The sequence below is a fragment of the Oncorhynchus tshawytscha genome, linkage group LG31 (assembly GCF_018296145.1).
Source record: "Oncorhynchus tshawytscha isolate Ot180627B linkage group LG31, Otsh_v2.0, whole genome shotgun sequence".
NCBI classification, from domain to species: Eukaryota; Metazoa; Chordata; class Actinopteri; order Salmoniformes; family Salmonidae; genus Oncorhynchus; species Oncorhynchus tshawytscha.
Window position 1 is genome coordinate 30,259,052 of NC_056459.1, and position 24,045 is coordinate 30,283,096.

The 24,045-nt window shown below is 41.7% G+C and overlaps 2 protein-coding genes across 2 annotated transcripts in view; one reads left to right on the plus strand and one right to left on the minus strand.

Moving 5' to 3' along the window:
- The window catches only part of LOC112240209 (SH3 domain-binding protein 5), a 36,877-nt gene extending 25,815 nt beyond the window's left edge, over positions 1–11,062 (minus strand). The window contains exons 1-2 of the mRNA XM_042310303.1: positions 10,656–11,062; positions 529–591 (exon numbers count right to left, since the gene is read on the minus strand). Of these exons, the coding sequence (XP_042166237.1) occupies positions 529–591; positions 10,656–10,736 (144 nt within the window). The 5' untranslated portion in view covers positions 10,737–11,062. The remainder of the gene's footprint in view (positions 1–528; positions 592–10,655) is intronic.
- Positions 11,063–16,633: 5,571 nt separating this feature from the next.
- LOC121841523 (maturin-like) lies at positions 16,634–23,222 on the plus strand. Its single transcript, XM_042310480.1, has 3 exons — positions 16,634–17,188; positions 22,049–22,171; positions 22,568–23,222. The coding sequence occupies exons 1-3, from the start codon at positions 17,018–17,020 to the stop codon at positions 22,673–22,675; spliced, it is 402 nt and encodes a 133-aa protein (XP_042166414.1). The 5' UTR covers positions 16,634–17,017; the 3' UTR covers positions 22,676–23,222.
- The last annotated feature ends 823 nt before the right edge of the window (positions 23,223–24,045 follow it).

The following is a 24,045-nucleotide window of genomic DNA, read 5'->3' on the forward strand; positions in this document are numbered from 1 at the left end:
TAAAGAGCAGCCGTAAATAACAATAGCGAGTCTATAAACAGGGGGTACCGGTACAGAGTCAATATGCGGGGGCACCGGTTAGTCAAGGTAATTGAGGTAATATGTACATGTAGGTAGAGTTAAAGTGACTATGCATAGATAATAAACAGAGAGTAGCAGCAGTGTAAAAGGGGGGGGAGCAATGCAAATAGTCTGGGTAGCCATTTGATTAGCTGTTCAGGAGTCTTATGGCTTGGGGGGTAGGAGCTGTAGAGAAGACTTCTGGACCTAGACTTGGCTATTCTAGACTCTTTCCAATGAAACCCAGAAGAGGAGAGGAGGTGGTTTAGAGGAGGAAAAGAGCGTATTTGTAATGTAACCCAGAAGAGGAGATGGTTTAAGGGGGAAATGAAGACGTCAGATTTGGGATTGGCTGCTATTTGATTTGATTGGAATGAAAGGCTTTGGGCCAGTAACAGAAAGGGTCACTGGTTGGAATAGCCAAGAAAGTGACAAGTCTGTTCTTGTCACAAACGCACACAGACCCACCTCCAGCTCTGTCTCCCAGCGGTTGATGTCCTCTGTAGACTGGTTCAACTTGTCCAACTCCCCCTGTTTACACACAACACACAGGAGACAGGGAGGAGGGAAGGAGGCAAGGATAGGAGAGAGAAAAATGAAGAGGAAGGAAAAGAGAGAGGATAGAGAGCAAAAATAAAGTGTTGTAGAATTACATGAAATGTGTTTATAAAAGGCCAAAATGCTCCTGTGCTGAGAAAGGACAAGCAAGGTATCTGATCTAGCCTATATAGGTATCTGATCTAGCCTATATAGGTATCTGATCTAGCCTATATAGGTATCTGAACTAGCCTATATAGGTATCTGATCTAGCCTATATAGGTATCTGATCTAGCCTATATGGGTATCTGATCTAGCCTATATGGGTATCTGAACTAGCCTATATAGGTATCTGATCTAGCCTATATAGGTATCTGATCTAGCCTATATAGGTATCTGAACTAGCCTATATCTGAGGGTATCTGATCTAGCCTATATAGGTATCTGATCTAGCCTATATAGGTATCTGATCTAGCCTATATAGGTATCTGATCTAGCCTATATAGGTATCTGATCTAGCCTATATAGGTATCTGACCTAGCCTATATAGGTATCTGACCTAGCCTATATAGGTATCTGATCTAGCCTATATAGGTATCTGATCTAGCCTATATAGGTATCTGACCTAGCCTATATAGGTATCTGACCTAGCCTATATAGGTATCTGACCTAGCCTATATAGGTATCTGACCTAGCCTATAACCTAGGTATCTACGCCACTATGTACTGCATTGAACATTCCATTTTGTGAATAGTGATTGTTATATTGTTGTTTTAAATTACGACTATCCCAATCTAATCATCGCATTAGGAATAGTAGGCTATCTTACACACAGTACCAGTCAAAAGTTTGGACATACCTACTCATTCAAGGGTTTTCCTTGTAGAAAAATACTGAAGACATCAAAACTATGAAATAACAAACATGGAATCATGTAATAACCCCCCCCCCAAAAAAGTGTTAAACAAATCAAAATATATTTTATATGTGTGATACTTCAAAGTAGCCACCCTGTGCCTTGATCACAGCTTTGCACACTCTTGGCATTCTCTCAACCAGCTTCATGAGGTAGTCACCTGGAATGCATTTCAATTAACAGGTGTGCCTTGTTAAAAGTTAATTTGTGGAATTTCTTTCCTTCTTAATGCATTTGAACCAATCAGTTGTGTTGTGACAAGGTAGGGTTGGTATACAGAAGAGTCCTATTTGGTAAAATATTATGACAAGAACAGCTCAAATAAGCAGAGAGAAATGACAGTCCATCAGTACTTTAAGACATGAAGGTCAGTCAATTCTGAAAATGTCAAGACATTTTTAAGTTTCTTCAAGTGCAGTCACAATAAACCATCAAGCGCTATGATGAAACTGTCTCTCATGAGGACCGCCACAGGAATGGAAGACCCAGAGTTACCTCTACTGTAGAGGATAAGTTCATTAGAGTTAACTGCTCCTCAGAGTGCAGCCCAAATAAATGCTTCACCGAGTTCAAGTAACAGTGTAACTAACGCCTGTCGTCGGGAAGAGTGGACCAAAGCGCAGCGTAAAGTGTTCATGATTATTTTTATTGTCAAAAAACACTCAAACAAAGTAAAAAAATGAAAGCGACCAGTTCTGTCAAGTAACGGAGACTAAACAGAAAATAACTACCCACAAAACACAGGTGGGAAAAAGCTGCCTAAGTGTGATCCCCAATCAGAGACAACGATAGACAGCTGCCTCTGATTGGGAACCATACTCGGCCAAAACAAAGAAATAGACAACATAGAATGCCCACCCAAATCACACCCTGACCTAACCAAATAGAGAAATAAAACGGCTCTCTCTCATGTGTGGTTCTCACCGTGAAGCATGGAGGAGGAGGTGTGATTGTGTGGGGGTGCTTTGCTGGTGACACTGTCAGTGATTTATTTAGAATTCAAGGCACACTTAACCAGCATGGCTACTGCAGCGATATGCCTTCCCATCTGGTTTGCACTTAGTGGGACAATCATTTGTTTTCAACGGGACAATGACCCAAAACACACCTCCAGGCTTGTGTAAGGGCTATTTGACCAAGAAGCAGCGTGATGGAGTGCTGCATCAGATGGCCTGGCCTCCACAATCACCCAACCTCAACCCAATTGAGATGGTTTGGGATGAGTTGGACCGCAGAGTGAAGGAAAAGCAGCCAACAAGTACCCAGTATATGTAGGAACCAGAGCCGGGTGACCCTATACGCTCACTACGCAAATTGCGTAGGGCCCCGCAAATTACACAAATTACCTCCCACTTGTGGCAAAGCGGGTGTCAATGTGTACAACTTGGATGAGAGGATGAAGCGGAACCATCCTCTTCTGGTCACGAAAAGAGAAGAAGAAAAACACCATGGAAGTGAATTCCAGGAACAGCAATCAGGTAAACTTGTCTTCTCTCCTCTCCAAGCAAATAACAGTAACGTTAAGTTGATGTGCTAGCTGGGCAGTGCATCTCTCTCTAGTCTGTCTGTCTTCCTAACCTAGCTGGGCAGTGCATCTCTCTCTAGTCTGTCTGTCTTGTTAACCTAGCTGGGCAGTGCATCTCTCTCTAGTCTGTCTGACTTGTCTAACCTAGCTGGGCAGTGCATCTCTCTCTAGTCTGTCTGTCTGTCTTGTTAACCTAGCTGGGCAGTGCATCTCTCTCTAGTCTGTCTGTCTTGTTAAACTAGCTGGGCAGTGCATCTCTCTCTAGTCTGTCTGTCTTGCTAACCTAGCTGGGCAGTGCATCTCTCTCTAGTCTGTCTGTCTTCCTAACCTAGCTGGGCAGTGCATCTCTCTCTAGTCTGTCTGTCTTCCTAACCTAACTGGGCAGTGCATCTCTCACTAGTCTGTCTGTCTTCCTAACCTAGCTGTTTCTTTGTGCCTGACAAAAGTGAGAGTGAAATACAACTATTTATTACGTTGGATAAACGCCAATGGGCAACGGTGTTTATAACTGCAGCTCGGGAAAGATAACCGTGTCGCGCGTGAACATGCGTTTATATGCACGAAATGAAACTCGCGCTTTCCAGCAGCAGCCTCTGTGGGGACCAGTCCAGACAATATATGGGCGTGATGGCTCTCGTCATAGGCGCACATCATTTTAAAACAAGACAATGATTATCTAGTCTCTCAGTCAAGGTTTGCTTACAACTTTGGACTAATGCAATACGGAAAGCAATGGATTGCCATTGACTAGTGATGTTTATATTGAATTTAAAATGTTGATTATCTGGGCATACTGGGCAATACGGATGCACATCCCTCAGTAAATAATAACCATCAAGTATTCAACCAAGCCATAGTATAAATAATATTTTATATTTCAAAATGTATAAAATTAAATCTGGGGGAGCCATTTTGAATGGCGCTGATGCAGCCAATAAAATTAATAAAAGTATTGTTATCTATAATTTACAGGTGCTATGCTTAAGTTTGTCAGTAGAGGAGATGCTGGATAATCAGCCAGTACAAGCACAGACTCAGTTGATCCACATCCAGCCTCAGCCAGTACTAACACAGACCCAATACAGTCTTCTTCAGCAAATACTAACACAGACCCAATACAGTCTTCTTCAGCAAATACTAACACAGACCCAATACAGTCTTCTTCAGCAAATACTAACACAGACCCAATACAGTCGTCTTCAGCAAATACTAACACAGACCCAATACAGTCTTCTTCAGCAAGTACTAACACAGACCCAATACAGTCTTCTTCAGCAAGTACTAACACAGACCCAGTACAGGCAGCCTCAGCCAGTACACAGACCCAGGTGAAGTACAGGCAGCTTCAGCCAGTACTAGTACAACCAGAGGTGTACAGCCAGCAACAGATACAAGCAGCTCAGATCCTAATAGAACAGTTTCTGCTCCACCAAATGACCCAGATTGACCCAGTCTTAACAGACTTTATGAGGACTGAGTTGGTGCTCAGAGGTACATTCAAACCAGGACTGTGTTTCTCTTACCCTAAAGACAAGTCTAGAAGAGGTTTCCTTCAGGCTTATTACAGAGACAGATGTCTAAATGGGGAAAAGATTACCAGCTGGCTAAATGGGGGAAAGATTACCAGGAGCTGGCTAAATGGGGAAAAGATTACCAGGAGCTGGCTAAATGGGGAAAAGATTACCAGCTGGCTAAATGGGGGAAAGATTACCAGCTGGCTAAATGGGGGAAAGATTACCAGCTGGCTAAATGGGGGAAAGATTACCAGCTGGCTAAATGGGGAAAAGATTACCAGCTGGCTAAATGGGGGAAAGATTACCAGGAGCTGGCTAAATGGGGAAAAGATTACCAGGAGCTGGCTAAATGGGGAAAAGATTACCAGCTGGCTAAATGGGGAAAGATTACCAGCTGGCTAAATGGGGAAAGATTACCAGCTGGCTAAATGGGGAAAAGATTACCAGCTGGCTAAATGGGGGAAAGATTACCAGCTGGCTAAATGGGGAAAGATTACCAGCTGGCTAAATGGGGAAAAGATTACCAGCTGGCTAAATGGGGGAAAGATTACCAGCTGGCTAAATGGGGAAAAGATTACCAGCTGGCTAAATGGGGAAAGATTACCAGCTGGCTAAATGGGGAAAAGATTACCAGGAGCTGGCTAAATGGGGAAAAGATTACCAGGAGCTGGCTAAATGGGGGAAAGATTACCAGGAGCTGGCTAAATGGGGAAAAGATTACCAGCTGGCTAAATGGGGGAAAGATTACCAGCTGGCTAAATGGGGAAAGATTACCAGCTGGCTAAATGGGGAAAAGATTACCAGCTGGCTAAATGGGGAAAAGATTACCAGCTGGCTAAATGGGGGAAAGATTACCAGCTGGCTAAATGGGGAAAGATTACCAGCTGGCTAAATGGGGAAAAGATTACCAGCTGGCTAAATGGGGGAAAGATTACCAGCTGGCTAAATGGGGGAAAGATTACCAGCTGGCTAAATGGGGAAAAGATTACCAGGAGCTGGCTAAATGGGGAAAAGATTACCAGGAGCTGGCTAAATGGGGGAAAGATTACCAGCTGGATAAATGGGGGAAAGATTACCAGCTGGCTAAATGGGGGAAAGATTACCAGCTGGCTTTCATAAACAATCAAAAACAACGCTGTCTATTGTTTTTGCTGTAAGCTCTTTTCTACAGAAGACTACAAAATAATAAATGACTTGTCAAATATCAACGCCATTCTGAAACACCATGAGGGTAGTCCTGAACACACAGATAATATGATTAAGTGGAGAGAACTTGATCTGCGCCTAAATCGGGGACAGAGTCTTGGCCAGATATTTTTTTTAAACTGCACTGTCGGTTAGGGGCTAAGCATCACACTGAAAGGTGTATTCGGCACATGTGACTAATAACATTTGATTTGATACAAATGACAATTTTGTAGTCTGAAAGAAAGAGATGGTGGGATGTCCTTACATGTTTAATAAGTATCCCCCAGTCTCTGTCTGAAAGAAACCTAGCATTCAGGGGTTCATCAGACAAACTCTTCCAACCAGATAATGGAAACGTCCTAAAAGACGTTGAATTACTGGCAAAATGTAACCCAGTTATGCAAAATCATCTCAGCAAAAATGTAAAATGGAGAGACGCATGCTCATTACCTTGGGAAGCGCACACAGAATGAGCTGATACAGATTGTGAGTGACAAGATTCTAGAAGCAATAGTGACTCAAGTAAGAGACTCAAAGTACTTCTCCATTTATCTTGGACTGTACACCCGACATTAGTCACCCGGAACAAATGTCTATTATTCTGAGAAGCTTGGCTTTAAAAAGAAAGCCAGAGATCAAGGAGCACTTCCTCGGGCTTTGTGAATGTTGAGGTTACAACAGACTTGAATCTGTCAACTGTCATCTTAGATAAGCTGAACGAGCTGAAGATTCCATTTGAAGATCGCAGAGGGCAAGCTTATGATAATGGGGTCAACATGAAGGGCAAGCACCAAGGGGTACAAGCCAGACTGCTCCAAAAACATCCCAGAGCCGTGTTCATCCCATGTGGAGCACATACTCTAAACCTTGTGTTCGTCCAATGTGGAGCACATACTCTAAACCTTGTGTTCGTCCAATGTGGAGCACATACTCTAAACCTTGTGTTCGTCCAATGTGGAGCACATACTCTAAACCTTGTGTTCGTCCCATGTGGAGCACATACTCTAAACCTTGTGTTCGTCCCATGTGGAGCACATACTCTAAACCTTGTGTTCGTCCCATGTGGAGCACATACTCTAAACCTTGTCATGCAGATGCTGCCAAATCTTCAAAAGATGCAGTTCGGTTTTTTGGGCATGTGTAAAAGCTCTTCACCTTCTGGAGGAGTGTTTTGGAGTGTTTTGAAGAAACACCTGAACATAACTGTGAAGTCATGGAGTGACACAAGATGGGAGAGTAGGCTTCAAAGTGTTCATGCAATCAGGTATCTGTCACACCCTGACCTTAGAGATCCTTTTTATTCTCTATTTTGGTTAGGTCAGGGTGTGACTAGGGTGGGCAATCTATGTGTTCTATTTCTTTGTTGGCCAGGTATGGTTCCCAATCAGAGTCTATCGTTGTCTCTGATTGGGGATCATACTTAGGCAGCCTGTTTTCCACCTGAGTTTGTGGGATCTTGTTTTTGCATAGTAGCTGTATAGCCCTGCAGAACTTTATGTTCGGTTTTGTATTTTTTATTTTTTTCGTGTTAATTTGAAATAAAAGTAAGAATTTCGCCTACCATGCTGCACCTTGGTCTAATCCATCTCTAAACGATCATAACAGTATCATGCTTCTGAGGTTCGGGAGGCATTACTGGAAGCCAGACAGACGATCAACGATCCTGTGGCCAAAGTGGAGGCACGAGCACTTGCAGAGGAAGTTGGATCCTACAGGACTTGATTTGCATTGTCGTATGGTGTGAGATACTGACAATGTCAAACAAGGTGAACAAGCTCCTCCAATCCGCCTCAATGCAGTTGGATATCATAGTGAATTTAATCTCAAATGCAAAGGCCTCCCTCACTCAATACTGGGAAACTGGATTCTCTGAGGCCCAGAGAGCAGCCAAAAGCATTTGTGAAGAAATGATTGTGAAGGCTGTTCTGAAAGAGAAGAGACTGAGTCGTTTTGAGCTATGAGGCTCCTGATGAACCACTGACTGATGCACTGAAAAACCTTCAAGTCGACTACTTCAACATTGTGGTCGACTCTGCTGTGACATCCATGGATGAGAGATTTGAAACACTGAACCATTGTGAAAACCAAATATGGAGCACTGCCTCTCAAATGTCCAGTGAATCTTTTAAAGGCTCACTGCATGGAAGTTGAAAACACTCTTAACCTTCAGAGATGACTGTGACATCAGTGGAATGGATCGGGCACACGAGATTCAAAATTTAACTGATCTGCCATCAGATCAGATGACTGTGACATCAGTGGAATGGATCGGGCACACGAGATTCAAAATTTAACTGATCTGCCATCAGATCAGATGACTGCATTTGAGCTGCTTCCCTTTCTCTGTGAGAACAACCTGGAGGAACTCTATCCTAACCTTTTGGATAGCCCTAAGAATTGCAGTCATCCTACCAGTAACAGTAGCATCAGCAGAGAGGAGATTTTCAAAATGAAAGCTCATCGAAAGCTATCTGAGGTCTTCCATGTCACAGGAAGGTTATAGTGGTCTGGCCATCGGGAGCATAAATCATGAACGTTATAGTGGTCTGGCCATCGGGAGCATAAATCATGAACGTTATAGTGGTCTGGCCATCGGGAGCATAAATCATGAACGTTATAGTGGTCTGGCCATCGGGAGCATAAATCATGAACGTTATAGTGGTCTGGCCATCGGGAGCATAAATCATGAACGTTATAGTGGTCTGGCCATCGGGAGCATAAATCATGAACGTTATAGTTTTCTGGCCATCGGGAGCATAAATCATGAACGTTATAGTGGTCTGGCCATCGGGAGCATAAATCATGAACGTTATAGTGGTCTGGCCATCGGGAGCATAAATCATGAACGTTATAGTGGTCTGGCCATCGGGAGCATAAATCATGAACGTTATAGTGGTCTGGCCATCGGGAGCATAAATCATGAACGTTATAGTTTTCTGGCCATCGGGAGCATAAATCATGAACGTTATAGTGGTCTGGCCATCGGGAGCATAAATCATGAACGTTATAGTGGTCTGGCCATCGGGAGCATAAATCATGAACGTTATAGTGGTCTGGCCATCGGGAGCATAAATCATGAACGTTATAGTGGTCTGGCCATCGGGAGCATAAATCATGAACGTTATAGTGGTCTGGCCATCGGGAGCATAAATCATGAACGTTATAGTTTTCTGGCCATCGGGAGCATAAATCATGAACGTTATAGTGGTCTGGCCATCGGGAGCATAAATCATGAACGTTATAGTGGTCTGGCCATCGGGAGCATAAATCATGAACGTTATAGTGGTCTGGGCATCAGGAGCATAAATCATGAACGTTTGAGTGGTCTGGCCATCGGGAGCATAAATCATGAACGTTATAGTGGTCTGGCCATCGGGAGCATAAATTATGAACGTTATAGTGGTCTGGCCATCGGGAGCATAAATCATGAACGTTATAGTGGTCTGGCCATCGGGAGCATAAATCATGAACGTTATAGTTTTCTGGCCATCGGGAGCATAAATCATGAACGTTATAGTGGTCTGGGCATCAGGAGAATAAATCATGAACGTTTGAGTGGTCTGGCCATCGGGAGCATAAATCATGAACGTTATAGTGGTCTGGCCATCGGGAGCATAAATCATGAACGTTATAGTGGTCTGGCCATCGGGAGCATAAATCATGAACGTTATAGTGGTCTGGCCATCGGGAGCATAAATCCTGACATGGGGAAACATGTCCTACGATGACATCATTGAGGTGATTTTTGCCTCAAGAAAGGACAGAAGGGGAATATGTTGATGGTAAGATTTGAATTAAAATGTTTACACACTTAGTAACATTTAAGATTCTATAGCAGAAGTGCATTTGTGTAAATGACTGTTTAACTATGTGACATAGTTTCTCCATTTCTTCCAGATAGACTGGTACCCATGCTGATGCTAGAAATGCCCAGGCTGTAGAGGGAACCAAAGTGAATCACACAGCTGTAGCGGTTTTACTTTACTATTTTGAGACGTATAGCTGCAGTCCTGGCCTATAGGCTTATGTTCACATTGTATAGACAAAGTTAATTGTATAATATTGTGAGGACTGGACTAATTACCAGGCAGCAGAGCCAAAGCTCCGTTTTATATTTTATTATTTTATATTTTCTACAATTTCTTATTTATGTTAATATTCACTTAAGATTCTATAGAAAATATTATATTCAATGAATATTGTTATTTTATACCTCATTATGTTCTGTATAGGTCTACTTATTCTTAGACCGACAGATGGTCAAACTGTTTTAAAGGAGGGAGGATTGTAGTGGGAGCACTGGGGTGTCAGGTGTGACTGTGTGGTAATGGCAAATGGTTTACATGGCTCGCGGGTCAGGTAGGAGGGCCCCTTAGGAGAATTTTGCTTAGGGCCCCAGAGAGGTCACGACCGGCTCTGGTAGGAACTCCTTCAAGATTGTTGGAAAAACATTCCACTTGAAGCTGGTTGAGAGAATGCCAAGTGTGCAAAGCTGTCATCAACACAAAGGATGCCTACTTTGAAGAATCTAAAATATAAACTACATTTTGATTTGTTTAACCCTTTTCTGTTGTTGTTGGTTACTACATGATTCCATGTGTTATTTCATAGTGGTGATGTCTTCACTAGTCCACAATGTAGAACATATAAAGAAACCCTTGAATGAGTAGGTGTGTCAACTTTTGACTGGTAAGGTACTTCTGCAAATGCAAGGATGCTTTATTATAAAGGTGCATTTTTGGGGGGTGAAAATGAGCTTTCCCAAACTTGAAACCCATATGTTAAAAGGTGATATGGCAAATCTTTACTAAGTCTAGTCTTTTTTAAGACCACAGAGATCATATATGAAATGAAAAGGGATTATATATGTTTGGGTGTCTATCTAAAATTATAACTGTCGGCTAATCACTGTACCTGGATCCGGGGGTCAACCACTTCGTCCTCGGGAGATTCACACTCTTCCACTGGCTTGATTCCCTTCTCTAACTTCTCCATTTTGTGGGGGTTCTCAGAACCAGGGTCCTCCGTTAAACACAAAACAAGACCCCCGCCGAGATGAGACTTTAGCGGCTAGTTGAGTTCAGGCGGTCCGTCGCCTCTTTCTTCACAGGGAGAAGATTCGAGTGTGTTCCGTTATAATAGAAAAAACACACAGCAGGCTCGCAAACACACGAATATACTGCAGACGTCCGGGATAGACAGAAAACAGCAGGAAAGCGTGTCTGTTTGTAGCTCACCACTGAAATGAATCCCAACAGGCGGTTTTGCTGAAAGCAACCTTCCTGGACAGAGACAGCGACCGGGAGAGTGAGTGAGTTTAATGAGAGGAGAGAGCGCGAAACAGCTGTGGAATGAGAGCTCGGATAAAACGAGAGTTGGGTTTAGTGCGTCCTCTGCTGACTACTAAAATGAATGCAGATGTTGTAGTGCGGGTGACCCAGAGAGCACGGATTTGTTGTGTTATCATTCAGGAGTAATGAACAAAAGACCTCAAGCTAAATATCGAATGTATATACAAGTTGAGAATAAACCAGCTATGTAATAACGTTTATATAAGCAGCTTTGTTAACATTTTGTTACAGAAGAACAACAGAATAGCTGATAGTTGTCCGTCAATGAAGTGACATTACTTTCTGTATTTACTGATGAAATACCATCTGCAGCCTGCTGAAAAACACGCTGTCGGTGGGGGACGGACACAGTGTGGGTAACGGGTCACTTTATGCGTGTGTGTCCTACGTAACAACTCATTGGAGTGTTGTCACATTAATTGATGAGGTGTCACAGTTGGCTCATGCCAAACATACACACACACACGCGCGCACTAACACATAGGCAATACACATTTCATGAGGGGTCACAGCGTTCTCTGAACTGTATGGATGACACTGACAAAGGCTGTAACGTGTATATCTACTCACCCCGGAATGAAATAAATACTAAAAAGAAACCTACAATCTCCAATTTGAAATTCTATAAAATGTTGGTCGACGCACCTGTTCCTGAACGCATTGGGCACAATAACTCCATGATTTAATTTAAGTCAAGACTAAGTTCATTCTACTTAAATTAATCAACTAGTTTTTGTAAATGGCTTCCTGGAAAATTGCTTAACTTCAGATGAATTTGTTCTAGACTAGGGAGTCTCAGAGTAAGGTAATGTGAGGACTAACCATTTCATCTTTGTGAAGCCAAATTAGATGAACTATGTGTATTTCGTACTGACCTGAGGATGCTTTAAAAAACAGGGATGGGACACTAATACAAAAGCATTGATTGGAATTGGAGCAAGTAACCTGAACCAAACAATGGACGGAGGTCAAAGAAAACATTCAAAGAATTTTAAACACTTTGAAAAAAAACCTCTTGAAGCGATTTGTGTCAAAACACCAAAACAAGAAAAAATAATGCCTTTGTTACCTGGCGACAGTACACTCAGCACAGGACACAAACTCATTTGAGGTTGTTTATTATGTCGAAGCTTAAATTTAAAAAATGATAATGTAGGAGAAAAATCCCTGCAAGGTGAAGTCCCCATAAAGTAACATTCGGTCTAAACCACCATCAAGTGAAATAAATATGTTAGTAAAGTGTATAAAAACAATATAAGTACAATAAGTACAAAGTGAAATGCATAAACGGCTGTTTTTGTAGTGGCTCTGCTTTAAACGTACTGTCCACGTGATACCCATTCAGGCCTGGACAACTCCAGGCCTCGGGGCCTGATTGGTACCACACTTTTCCCCCATCCCCAGCAAACACACCTGATTGAAACTAATTGCATTCTAAACTGAAGATCATGATTAGTTGATTATTGGAGTCAGGTGTGTTAGCTTGGGCTTGGGGCCAAAGTGTGACACCAATCAGGCCCCCGAGAACTGGAGTTGCCCAGGCCTAAATGGAACAATAGATCCTTATCCCACCCATACAGCAGTTTCAAATGATGTTATCATCGACTCCACATGGAACACTAGATCTTAGCAGTTTCAAATTATGTTATCATCAACCCCTGAGAGCACTGGTATTCAGCTAGCAAGAAGCTAACATCCTCATGTCAATCAATCTAAAGTAAAGTTGGACTCATGATGAATGTCAACAGCTCTCCAGTGTAATTGCTTGCTCTTACTCTTACACACTGTGCATGCACTATCCCATAACCGTTTGCACACATTAATTCTGGATCTTTTAAAGGGACAGTGCCATCTAGTGGATATAAAGGAATACAGCTACGTGCTTTTACCACCTGGCTACACACCTGGACTAGAGTTTGTAATGAATTCAACTCAAATTAAAAAAGTAAACAAAAGGACGCTACAACAACTTCCGGTAAGATACTGCATTTATTGTTACAAATCCGAGTCACTTTGAAATGTTAGTTTTCTTGTTGTAACACAACACAGTGGGGCCTAAATGTATTTGTGTGACAGAAATGTAACACAAACAATATCCTACATAATTACTAATAGCATTTCTTTATTGTCTTGACATTCTAAGGTCCTGTGGAAAAACATAAAAATGAACTTAAAGAAGACAAAGGCTCTTGCTTGTGGGCAGTGTTTCAAGGCTGGTGGCGGACCCCCAGTAAGACCAGAGACGGATGATCTGGGGGACTTTTTGACCGAGATCATTGATAGCCAAGCAACCCCTGGAAGGTATCGCCGACGACGAACATTTGGACAGTTCAGATAGGGGACCGTTAATACCTTCATTTGGTAGGACACATTCAGTCAACATGTGCCATCCCCGGACTGCAGGGAATATGTCATGTTGCCAGTCATCTCTTGCACTCCCATGTCATGTTGCCAGTCATCTCTTGCACTCCCATGTCATGTTGCCAGTCATCTCTTCCACTCCCATGTCATGTTGCCAGTCATCTCTTCCACTCTCATGTCATGTTGCCAGTCATCTCTTGCACTCCCATGTCATGTTGCCAGTCATCTCTTCCACTCTCATGTCATGTTGCCAGTCATCTCTTCCACTCCCATGTCATGTTGCCAGTCATCTCTTCCACTCTCATGTCATGTTGCCAGTCATCTCTTCCACTCCCATGTCATGTTGCCAGTCATCTCTTCCACTCTCATGTCATGTTGCCAGTCATCTCTTCCACTCCCATGTCATGTTGCCAGTCATCTCTTGCACTCCCATTAGAAAAAATGATGTACTAAACGTAACTCTTGAACATATAATGTTCTCTAGTGCAGCAATGTCATCATTTTCTAGAGGTAGATGATTACCATATATTGATCACCATAGCTTGATCTCCATGGATCGATTACCATAGCTTGATCTCCATGGATCGATTACCATAGCTTGATCTCCATGGTTCGATTACCATAGCTTGATCTCCATGGATCGATTACCATAGCTTGATCTCCATGGATCGATTACCATAGCTTGATCTCCATGGTTCGATTACCATAGCTTGATCTCCATGGATCGATTACCATAGCTTGATCTCCATAGCGTGATCACCATCATCCTCCTCATCTTCAATGTGAGGATCTGGGCAGCCAGGCTGTTTGAGGTCATTGTGAAGCCCTGGTCAGCCATGCTGTTTGAGGTCATTGTGAAGCCCTGGTAAGCCAGGCTGTTTGAGGTCATTGTAAAGCCCTGGTCAGCCAGGCTGTTTGAGGTCATTGTGAAGCCCTGGTCAGCCATGCTGTTTGAGGTCATTGTGAAGCCCTGGGAAGCCATGTTGTTTGAGGTCATTGTGAAGCCCTGGGAAGCCATGCTGTTTGAGGTCATTGTGAAGCCCTGGGAAGCCATGCTGTTTGAGGTCATTATGAAGCCCTGGGAAGCCATGTTGTTTGAGGTCATTGTGAAGCCATGCTGTTTGAGGTCATTGTGAAGCCCTGGGAAGCCATGTTGTTTGAGGTCATTGTGAAGCCATGCTGTTTGAGGTCATTGTGAAGCCCTGGGAAGCCATGTTGTTTGAGGTCATTGTGAAGCCATGTTGTTTGAGGTCATTGTGAAGCCATGCTGTTTGAGGTCATTGTGAAGCCATGCTGTTTGAGGTCATTGTGAAGCCCTGGGCAGCCATGCTGTTTGAGGTCATTGTGAAGCCCTGGGCAGCCATGTTGTTTGAGGTCATTGTGACGCACTGCTCTTGCAATTATGACAATGCAGCATCTTCTTGGTTGAAAGTGCAATGTGTTTCTGAGACACTGGAAATGACTCTTCCATACAACAAACATGTGCTCCACTCCACCTCTGGCGCGGATATGAGCTTGGTTGTACCGTTGTTGCTTAGCTCCTATTGCATGAAGATAAGGAGGTGAACAAGAAGTTGGCCTGTGCGTACCCACTGTCACCATGGATACCCACTGTCACCAAGTATGATTCCACTATGTTGTCCTCCTTCGAGCTGAGCATACAAAGAGGAATGTTGGAAAACCCTTGAGTCATGAGTTGCGCCTTTCCAACGTGCAACAATGTTGAAGATCTGCAAAATTGGGAGTGCACACATTTTGTACATTTATTGAGAACCAGTTTTTATTCCTTTACTCCTCAGCATCTGCTGTAGAGGGACACTTGATTGCGATATGACATTCATCTATAAAGCCGATGACTCCTAGGAAGTTCCCATATTCATAGAACTCTACCTTGTAGTTGGCCTGGGCAGCAGCATCAGGAAATGTTATGTAATTCTGCATACATTCTGTTCACTTACACTACACAAATCTCTTGTTTCACAATGGAAGGTTCCAGATGCCAAAAACCTCAAGGTGATCAGTACTTCTAAGGAAGGAGGGATGGGCCTTCCCCTAAGAGAGTCAGATAAAAGCCTTGGCTCAAAGTGATCAGTACATGTAGGGGAGGGAGGGGCCTTCCCCTACAAGAACCAGATGAAAGCCTTGGCTCATGGTGATCAGTTCTTGTAGGGAAGTAGTCTAGGATTAGGCTTAATCTATGTCTGTGAAATCTACCCATAGAGTTCAGTTTTCAGGGTGCCATATCTCTGATATCATAATTTAACGGTGGACCAGTGGGTCATTTCACCAGAGAAGGGCAATATAGATTGGGTGCTGCTGCCACCTAGCGGTCAGAAACGGTACTGGCTATGTCAGGTCCACACTGTACAGCAGGGATCATCAACTACTAGATTCAGCCTAGATTATTTTTTGTTGAGCTGATGGTGGCGGGCCGGAACATAATTACAAATAATTTATAGACTGCAAATTGACGAAAGCATCCCTAACAGATATTGACTAAAACATAATAATTTCAAACCTTGTTTATGTTCGTATACGTCTCTCTATTATGCGTGGGAATATTTGAGAACAGATTTCTTAAATTAAAAATCACTTGGAGCTGATTTCCTGGTGTTTTTACAATATTTTATATCCAACAATGAAAATAAATATATATTTAAAAAAACAGTTTTTTTGTGGGGTTTTTTGCTCAGAAAACTTGTGGGGCCAAATGAGACCACCAGTTGGGGAACACTGCTGTACAAAATGTATTTATGGTAGCCTACACACCCATATTCTGTGCGCTTTATGAACTGAAAAGCATCCCTCATTCATTCAGATGGCAAGAGGTTGTGGAAATAACCTTCAGTAGCCTAAACAACATTGGCAAAAGGTGTTAGTTAGCCTATTATTAAAATACGAAGCAATAAGTAGCCTAGCATAGGCTACAGCTTTTAGCCTACTTGTTGTGATTACACTTACTTTTCGGTATTATAACATTTATAGACAGTGCCTATAAAATACAATTGGGCATATAGGCATATATAGGATACAATGAATGTATTATTGGGAATACATCTGAAACGACGCACTAGGCTATTCCCATGCTCTGTTGAGAATAAAAGCACAGAATCTATTGATGACAGCCCGGTGCTGCTTCTCAGCCTGTCGTCATCGCGTTGAATCCTTAACGGACGTATTAAGGTTCCAGGCCCTGTGCGTAACGTGTGTAGGCTATGCAGACCCAGAACCGACTGCGTCCCGCTGATCTCATCGGTTAACGGACTAAAGAAAGGATGAGGGCTTGAGAAAACACCGTATCGTTACCGAAAACCGTGACGGAAGTGTAATGCAACAGTGAAGATATCTTGTCGCTCTCGCCATGCGGATGGCGCGTTAGGTGAAACTGTAAGCTAATGTATGTCCGGTCAGCTGTTTTTATTCACCGAGAGACAGCAGCATCACCGGGACGTGTGCACGAGACCACAGACTAGCCTATACCGGCGATCCGTACCCCCACAAACGGGCAGGACTAACGGAGAGGAGGACGCAGAGAGAGAAAATAAAAGAGTGTGAGAGAGAGAGATGGAGTTTAAGCAGCTGGTGGAGGTGGCGGAGAAGTGGTGTTCGTCGGTTCCGTTCGATCTGATCTTCGCGGAGGAGGATGATGAGAGAAGACTGGACTTCTACGCAGAACCGGGAATCTCTTTCTATGTCCTTTGTCCGGATAACATGACGGGAGGGATGGAGCATTTCGTAAGTGTGTGTTCGCGCGCGCACGCGTACGCGTGTGTGGTTTCGGTGTATGAGGTTTGCCTCTCGGGTCCCCCGGCGCAGTGTGTGTCTGTGTGTGCGCAACGGGAATGATGTCACTGCACCTGACAATAGCACGCATGTTGTTTTGGCAGCATTATTTAGGCCGCCTGTCCTGCGCATGGACACAAGCCTGCAATAGCAGTGCTGTTGTTGTTTTGTTAGAGAAACGTCCACTGCTCTCTAGTCCCCACGCTCCATCAGCCCGCCGGCGCCAGGCGTAAAAATAGGCAGCAGCCCGGTACCAGAAGGTCTCAGAGCCATGCATCCCTCCTTAGCAACTGGCAGTAATACTTCATGTTGTATACATTTTATATGCAAATATGTAATGCAAGTAGAGCATCACTCAGCTCCTCCCCTCTCTGGTCTGTCTGGGAATGTTTACTGCACTAGGCCCCATCCTACCCATCCCCATCGCCCCCACTTTCTCACCCTCCCTCTCTCTATCTCACTATCACTCTCTTTCTCAGTCTCTTTCTCAGTCTGTCTCTCTCTATCTCACTATCACTCTCTTTCTCTCTCAGACCTCCATCTTCTTGTTATTGCCCTGTATCTGGACAGACTTTCTGTTACAACCCCTGTATCTGGACAGACTTCCTGTTACAACCCCTGTATCTGGACAGACTTCCTGTTACAACCCCGGTATCTGGACAGACTTCCTGTTATAGCAATATATCTGGAAATACTTCCTGTTACAACCCCGGGATCTGGACAGACTTCCTGTTACAACCCCGGTATCTGCACAGACTTCCTGGTACAACCACAGTATCTGCACAGACTTCCTGTTACAACCCCTGTATCTGGAAAGACTTCCTGTTACAACTACAGTATCTGAGCAGACTTCCTGTTACAACCCCTGTATCTGGACAGACTTCCTGTTAGAACCCATGTATCTGGACAGACTTCCTGTTACAACCCCTGTATCTGGACAGACTTCCTGTTACAACCCCTGTATCTGGACAGACTTCCTGTTACAACCCCTGTATCTGGACAGACTTCCTGTTATAGCAATATATCTGGAAATACTTCCTGTTACAACCCCGGTATCTGGACAGACTTCCTGTTGTAGCCATATATCTGGGAATACTTCCTGTTATTTATGGACAGACTTCCTGTTATAGTCCTGTATCAAATCAAATCAAATTTTATTTGTCACATACACATGGTTAGCAGATGTTAATGCGAGTGTAGCGAAATGCTTGTGCTTCTAGTTCCGACAATGCAGTAATAACCAACAAGTAATCTAACTAACAATTCCAAAACTACTGTCTTATACACAGGAATCCAGAAGAAAAACAAACGCACACCTATTTAGGTGAGGTGCTGGCTAGCGGAGTAGAAAACTTGAAAATAAAATAAAAGAGAGATGCACTCTACACAGATGCACTCTACACTCTAGGAGCTCAGATGCACTCTACACTCTAGGAGCTCAGATGCACTCTACACTCTAGGAGCTCAGATGCACTCTACACTCTAGGAGCTCAGATGCACTCTACACTCTAGGAGCTCAGATGCACTCTACACTCTAGGAGCTCAGATGCACTCTACACTCTAGGAGCTCAGATGCACTCTACACTCTAGGAGCTCAGATGCAAAAATGTAATTACCAACGTCATCAGGGTATAACTTCCTTCATCAGGACAGACTTCCTGTTATAGCCATATATCTGGGAATACTTCCTGTTATTTCTGGACAGACTTCCTGTTATAGTCCTGTATCTGGACAGACAGACAGGTCTGATGTATCCATCTATCACTGGTTCTCTGTTCAGACACTCTCCTATAACCGTCCCTAGCACAGCTATAGGTGGCCCCCTCCCTTATATTCAATATCCCAACTAACAAACCCATTTCACCCATCTCCCACACACACACAGATGAGATTCTGTAACCATGCCGATCAATACTGCTATCAGGGATCCTGGTAAGCTCATCTGTGTGCCAAGGCTTTAGTTCAGGAGGCTAACACAGGTTCAGTTACACATGTGTGATTCACTTACATCCATGTTTGTCTGAAGTTGTTATCTCTCTCTCTGTGTTCTACTGATCTGAAGTTGTTATCTCTCTCTCTGTGTTCTACTGATCTGAAGTTGTTATCTCTCTCTCTGTGTTCTACTGGTCTGAATGTGTTCTCTCTCTGTGTTCTACTGATCTGAAGTTGTTATCTCTCTCTCTGTGTTCTACTGGTCTGAATGTGTTCTCTCTCTCTCTGTGTTCTACTGATCTGAAGTTGTTATCTCTCTCTCTGTGTTCTACTGATCTGAAGTTGTTATCTCTCTCTCTGTGTTCTACTGATCTGAAGTTGTTATCTCTCTCTCTGTGTTCTACTGATCTGAATGTGTTTTCTCTCTCTCTCTCTCTCTGTGTTCTACTGATCTGAAGTTGTTATCTCTCTCTCTGTGTTCTACTGATCTGAAGTTGTTATCTCTCTCTCTGTGTTCTACTGATCTGAAGTTGTTATCTCTCTCTCTGTGTTCTACTGATCTGAAGGTGTTCTCTCTCTCTCTCTGTGTTCTACTGATCTGAAGGTGTTCTCTCTCTCTCTGTGTTCTACTGATCTGAATGTGTTCTCTCTCTCTCTCTGTGTTCTACTGATCTGAATGTGTTCTCTCTCTCTCTGTGTTCTACTGATCTGAATGTGTTCTCTCTCTCTCTCTGTGTTCTACTGATCTGAATGTGTTCTCTCTCTCTCTCTGTGTGTTCTACTGATCTGAATGTGTTCTCTCTCTCTCTGTGTTCTACTGATCTGAAGGTGTTCTCTCTCTCTGTGTTCTACTGATCTGTTTATCTCTCTCTCTCTGTGTTCTACTGATCTGAAGGTGTTCTCTCTCTCTCTGTGTTCTACTGATCTGAAGGTGTTCTCTCTCTCTCTCTCTGTTCTCTCTGTGTTCTACTGATCTGAAGGTGTTCTCTCTCTCTCTGTGTTCTACTGATCTGAATGTGTTCTCTCTCTCTCTCTGTGTGTTCTACTGATCTGAATGTGTTCTATCTCTCTCTCTCTGTGTTCTACTGATCTGAAGGTGTTCTCTCTCTCTGTGTTCTACTGATCTGAAGGTGTTCTCTCTCTCTCTCTCTCTCTCTGTGTTCTACCTCTAGTGGCTGTTCATATCTACCAACATCTACCATATACAGTATAATATAATAATAACATCTACCATATACAGTATAATATAATAATAACATCTACCATATACAGTATAATATAATAATAACATCTACCATATACAGTATAATATAATAATAACATCTACCATATACAGTATTATATAATAATAACATCTACCATATACAGTATAATATAATAATAACATCTACCATATACAGTATAATATAATAATATCTACCATATACAGTATTATATAATAATAACATCTACCATATACAGTATAATATAATAATAACATCTACCATATACAGTAATAATATAATAATAACATCTACCATATACAGTATAATATAATAATAACATCTACCATGTACAGTATAATATAATAATAACATCTACCATATACAGTATAATATAATAATAACATCTACCATATACAGTAATAATATAATAATAACATCTACCATATACAGTATAATATAATAATAACATCTACCATATACAGTATAATATAATAATAACATCTACCATATACAGTATAATATAATAATAACATCTACCATATACAGTATTATATAATAATAACATCTACCATATACAGTATAATATAATAATAACATCTACCATATACAGTATAATATAATAATAACATCTACCATATACAGTATAATATAATAATAACATCTACCATATACAGTAATAATATAATAATAACATCTACCATAGACAGTATAATATAATAATAACATCTACCATATACAGTATTATATAATAATAACATCTACCATATACAGTATAATATAATAATAACATCTACCATATACAGTATAATATAATAATAACATCTACCATATACAGTATAATATAATAATAACATCTACCATATACAGTATTATATAATAATAACATCTACCATATACAGTATAATATAATAATAACATCTACCATATACAGTAATAATATAATAATAACATCTACCATATACAGTATAATATAATAATAACATCTACCATATACAGTATAATATAATAATAACATCTACCATATACAGTATAATATAATAATAACATCTACCATATACAGTGATAATATAATAATAACATCTACCATATACAGTATAATATAATAATAACATCTACCATATACAGTATAATATAATAATAACATCTACCATATACAGTATTATATAATAATAACATCTACCATATACAGTATTATATAATAATAACATCTACCATGTATATAATATAATAATAACATCTACCATATACAGTATAATATAATAATAACATCTACCATATACAGTAATAATATAATAATAACATCTACCATATACAGTATAATATAATAATAACATCTACCATATACAGTATAATATAATAATAACATCTACCATATACAGTATAATATAATAATAACATCTACCATATACAGTATTATATAATAATAACATCTACCATATACAGTATAATATAATAATAACATCTACCATATACAGTATAATATAATAATAACATCTACCATATACAGTATTATATAATAATAACATCTACCATATACAGTAATAATATAATAATAACATCTACCATATACAGTATAATATAATAATAACATCTACCATATATGGTAATAATGTGGTAATGTGGCTATATGGGTCAGGTTAATAACCTCTGTGTGTGTGTGTGTGTGTCTCTACAGCATGTATGGAGTGAGAGTGAGGACTGCCTGCCATTCCTCCAGGTAGCTCAGGACTACATCACTTCCTGTGGAAAGAAAACACTTCTAGAGGTCCTGGACAAAGTGTTCACTTCCTTTAGACCTGTAAGTACATAGACAACGCTATACACAGTATTACAACTACATTACTAAAGAATACAGCATAACAACTGTTAAATTCCACCCTCTCCCTCATGTCTTCACATACATTACTAACTCTAAGTCCACTGGATAAGAACGTCTGCTAAATGACTCAAATAGGCTGGTAGGGGGGGGAGGGTCTTCTCTTTCATTTAACATAACCAGATGTGTTAGTGCAGGGCTGGAACTAAAGCCTGCACACCCTGCCACTAAGCTCTTCAGGACTGGGTTACACTTGTCTTTGACAGGGAGGATACAGATCCATCTTGAAGGACTGGAGTTAGCTTTAAAGCTCTCTCCCCCTTTCTCTCGAGTCTCACCTCTCTCTCCCTCTCTTATTTTCTCTCTCTCTCTCTCCAGTTGCTGGGTCTACCGGACATAGATGATGAGACGTTTGAGCAGTACCATGCAGGCATGGAGGAGGAACCAGAGGCAGATCACCAGCAAATGGGAGTCAGCCAGCAGTGATGCCCACAGATGAGGTGTCCAGTAGGGCTACAATAACTACCCATTCCCCTGGTCTCATCACCTGCAACAACACACAGGCCCAACGCCCCTGTAGCGACTATAAACAGTCATAATGTATACTCACACACACACACAGGACAGCCTGCTTCTCAAAAGCTTTGCTCCCCAGATTGTGCACTCCCTGCCTCCCTCCCACACACACACACACACACACACACACACAAACACACACACACCCCAGCCAGGCCACCAGGACCTACAGAGAACTGTCAGTGTCAACCATGTAACACCGTACCGTAACCATCCACTGTACCACACAATGTTAACCAGCACATTGCTGTGTCCTTGTAACAATGTCAGCAGGGAAAGTAGAGGGAGGAATAGAACAGAACTGTAATCCTACGGTAGAAACTGTTCCATGTATACTGCTGTGAGGTCGGCCAAATGCTGCTCTATCTATGTGTGTGTGTGTGTGTGTGTGTGTGTGTGTGTGTGTGTGTGTGTGTGTGTGTGTGTGTGTGTGTGTGTGTGTGTGTGTGTGTGTGTGTGGGCACCACCATCAGTGCACTGCTTTGCTTTTACTTTCCCCACGGCCCTGAAGGAGTAGGATGAAGTTGTGATCACAGGGGCAAGGTAAACTGATCCTGGATCTGTGTCTATAGGCAACGTCTGTCTACCTGCAGTCACCTACTTCCATCCACACTGAACCACACATGTATCTACAGAGCCTTCAGAATGTATTCACACCCCTTGACTTATTCCACATTTTGTTGTGTTACAGACTGAATTTCACAATGGATTAAATACACCATCCAAAGTGTAATTAATAATTTCACCATGTTCAAAGAGATATTCATTGTCTGTTTTTTCACCCCATCTACCAATAGCTGCCCTTCTTTGTGAAACATTGGAAAACCTCTCCATGGTGCTTGTGGTCTAATCTGTGTTTGAAATTCACTGCTCGACTGAGGGACCTTACAGATAACTAACTGTATGTGTGGGGTACAGAGATGAGGTAGTCATTCAAAATATCACATTAAACACTATTATTGCACACAGTATTAGTCCTTTTTTAAAAATTAATTAGCAAAAATGTCTAAAAACATTATTCCACTTTAACATTATGGGGCGTTTGGTGAAGGACAGTGACACAACATCTCAATGTGATCTAAAAGGCTCAAGGCTGTCAGTGCATTCAACCAAGGTAGATTAATAACAACATATCACAGTCATAGCAAGTACAATGTTAATGAGAATGCTGGTGATGTTCAGGCCAACTACAGTTGAAGTCGGAAGTTTACATACACCTTAGCCAAATACATTTAAACTCAGTTTTTCACAATTCCTGACATTTAATCCAAGTAAAAATT

Excerpts from the sequence above, each read along its gene's own strand:
- LOC121841523 (XM_042310480.1), top strand. The coding sequence starts at position 17,018 with ATGGAGTTTAAGCAGCTGGTGGAGGTGGCGGAGAAGTGGTGTTCGTCG. Across the intron at positions 17,189-22,048 it reads CGGGAGGGATGGAGCATTTC|CATGTATGGAGTGAGAGTGA; the intron begins GTAAGTGTGTGT and ends GTGTCTCTACAG. Across the intron at positions 22,172-22,567 it reads TGTTCACTTCCTTTAGACCT|TTGCTGGGTCTACCGGACAT; the intron begins GTAAGTACATAG and ends CTCTCTCTCCAG.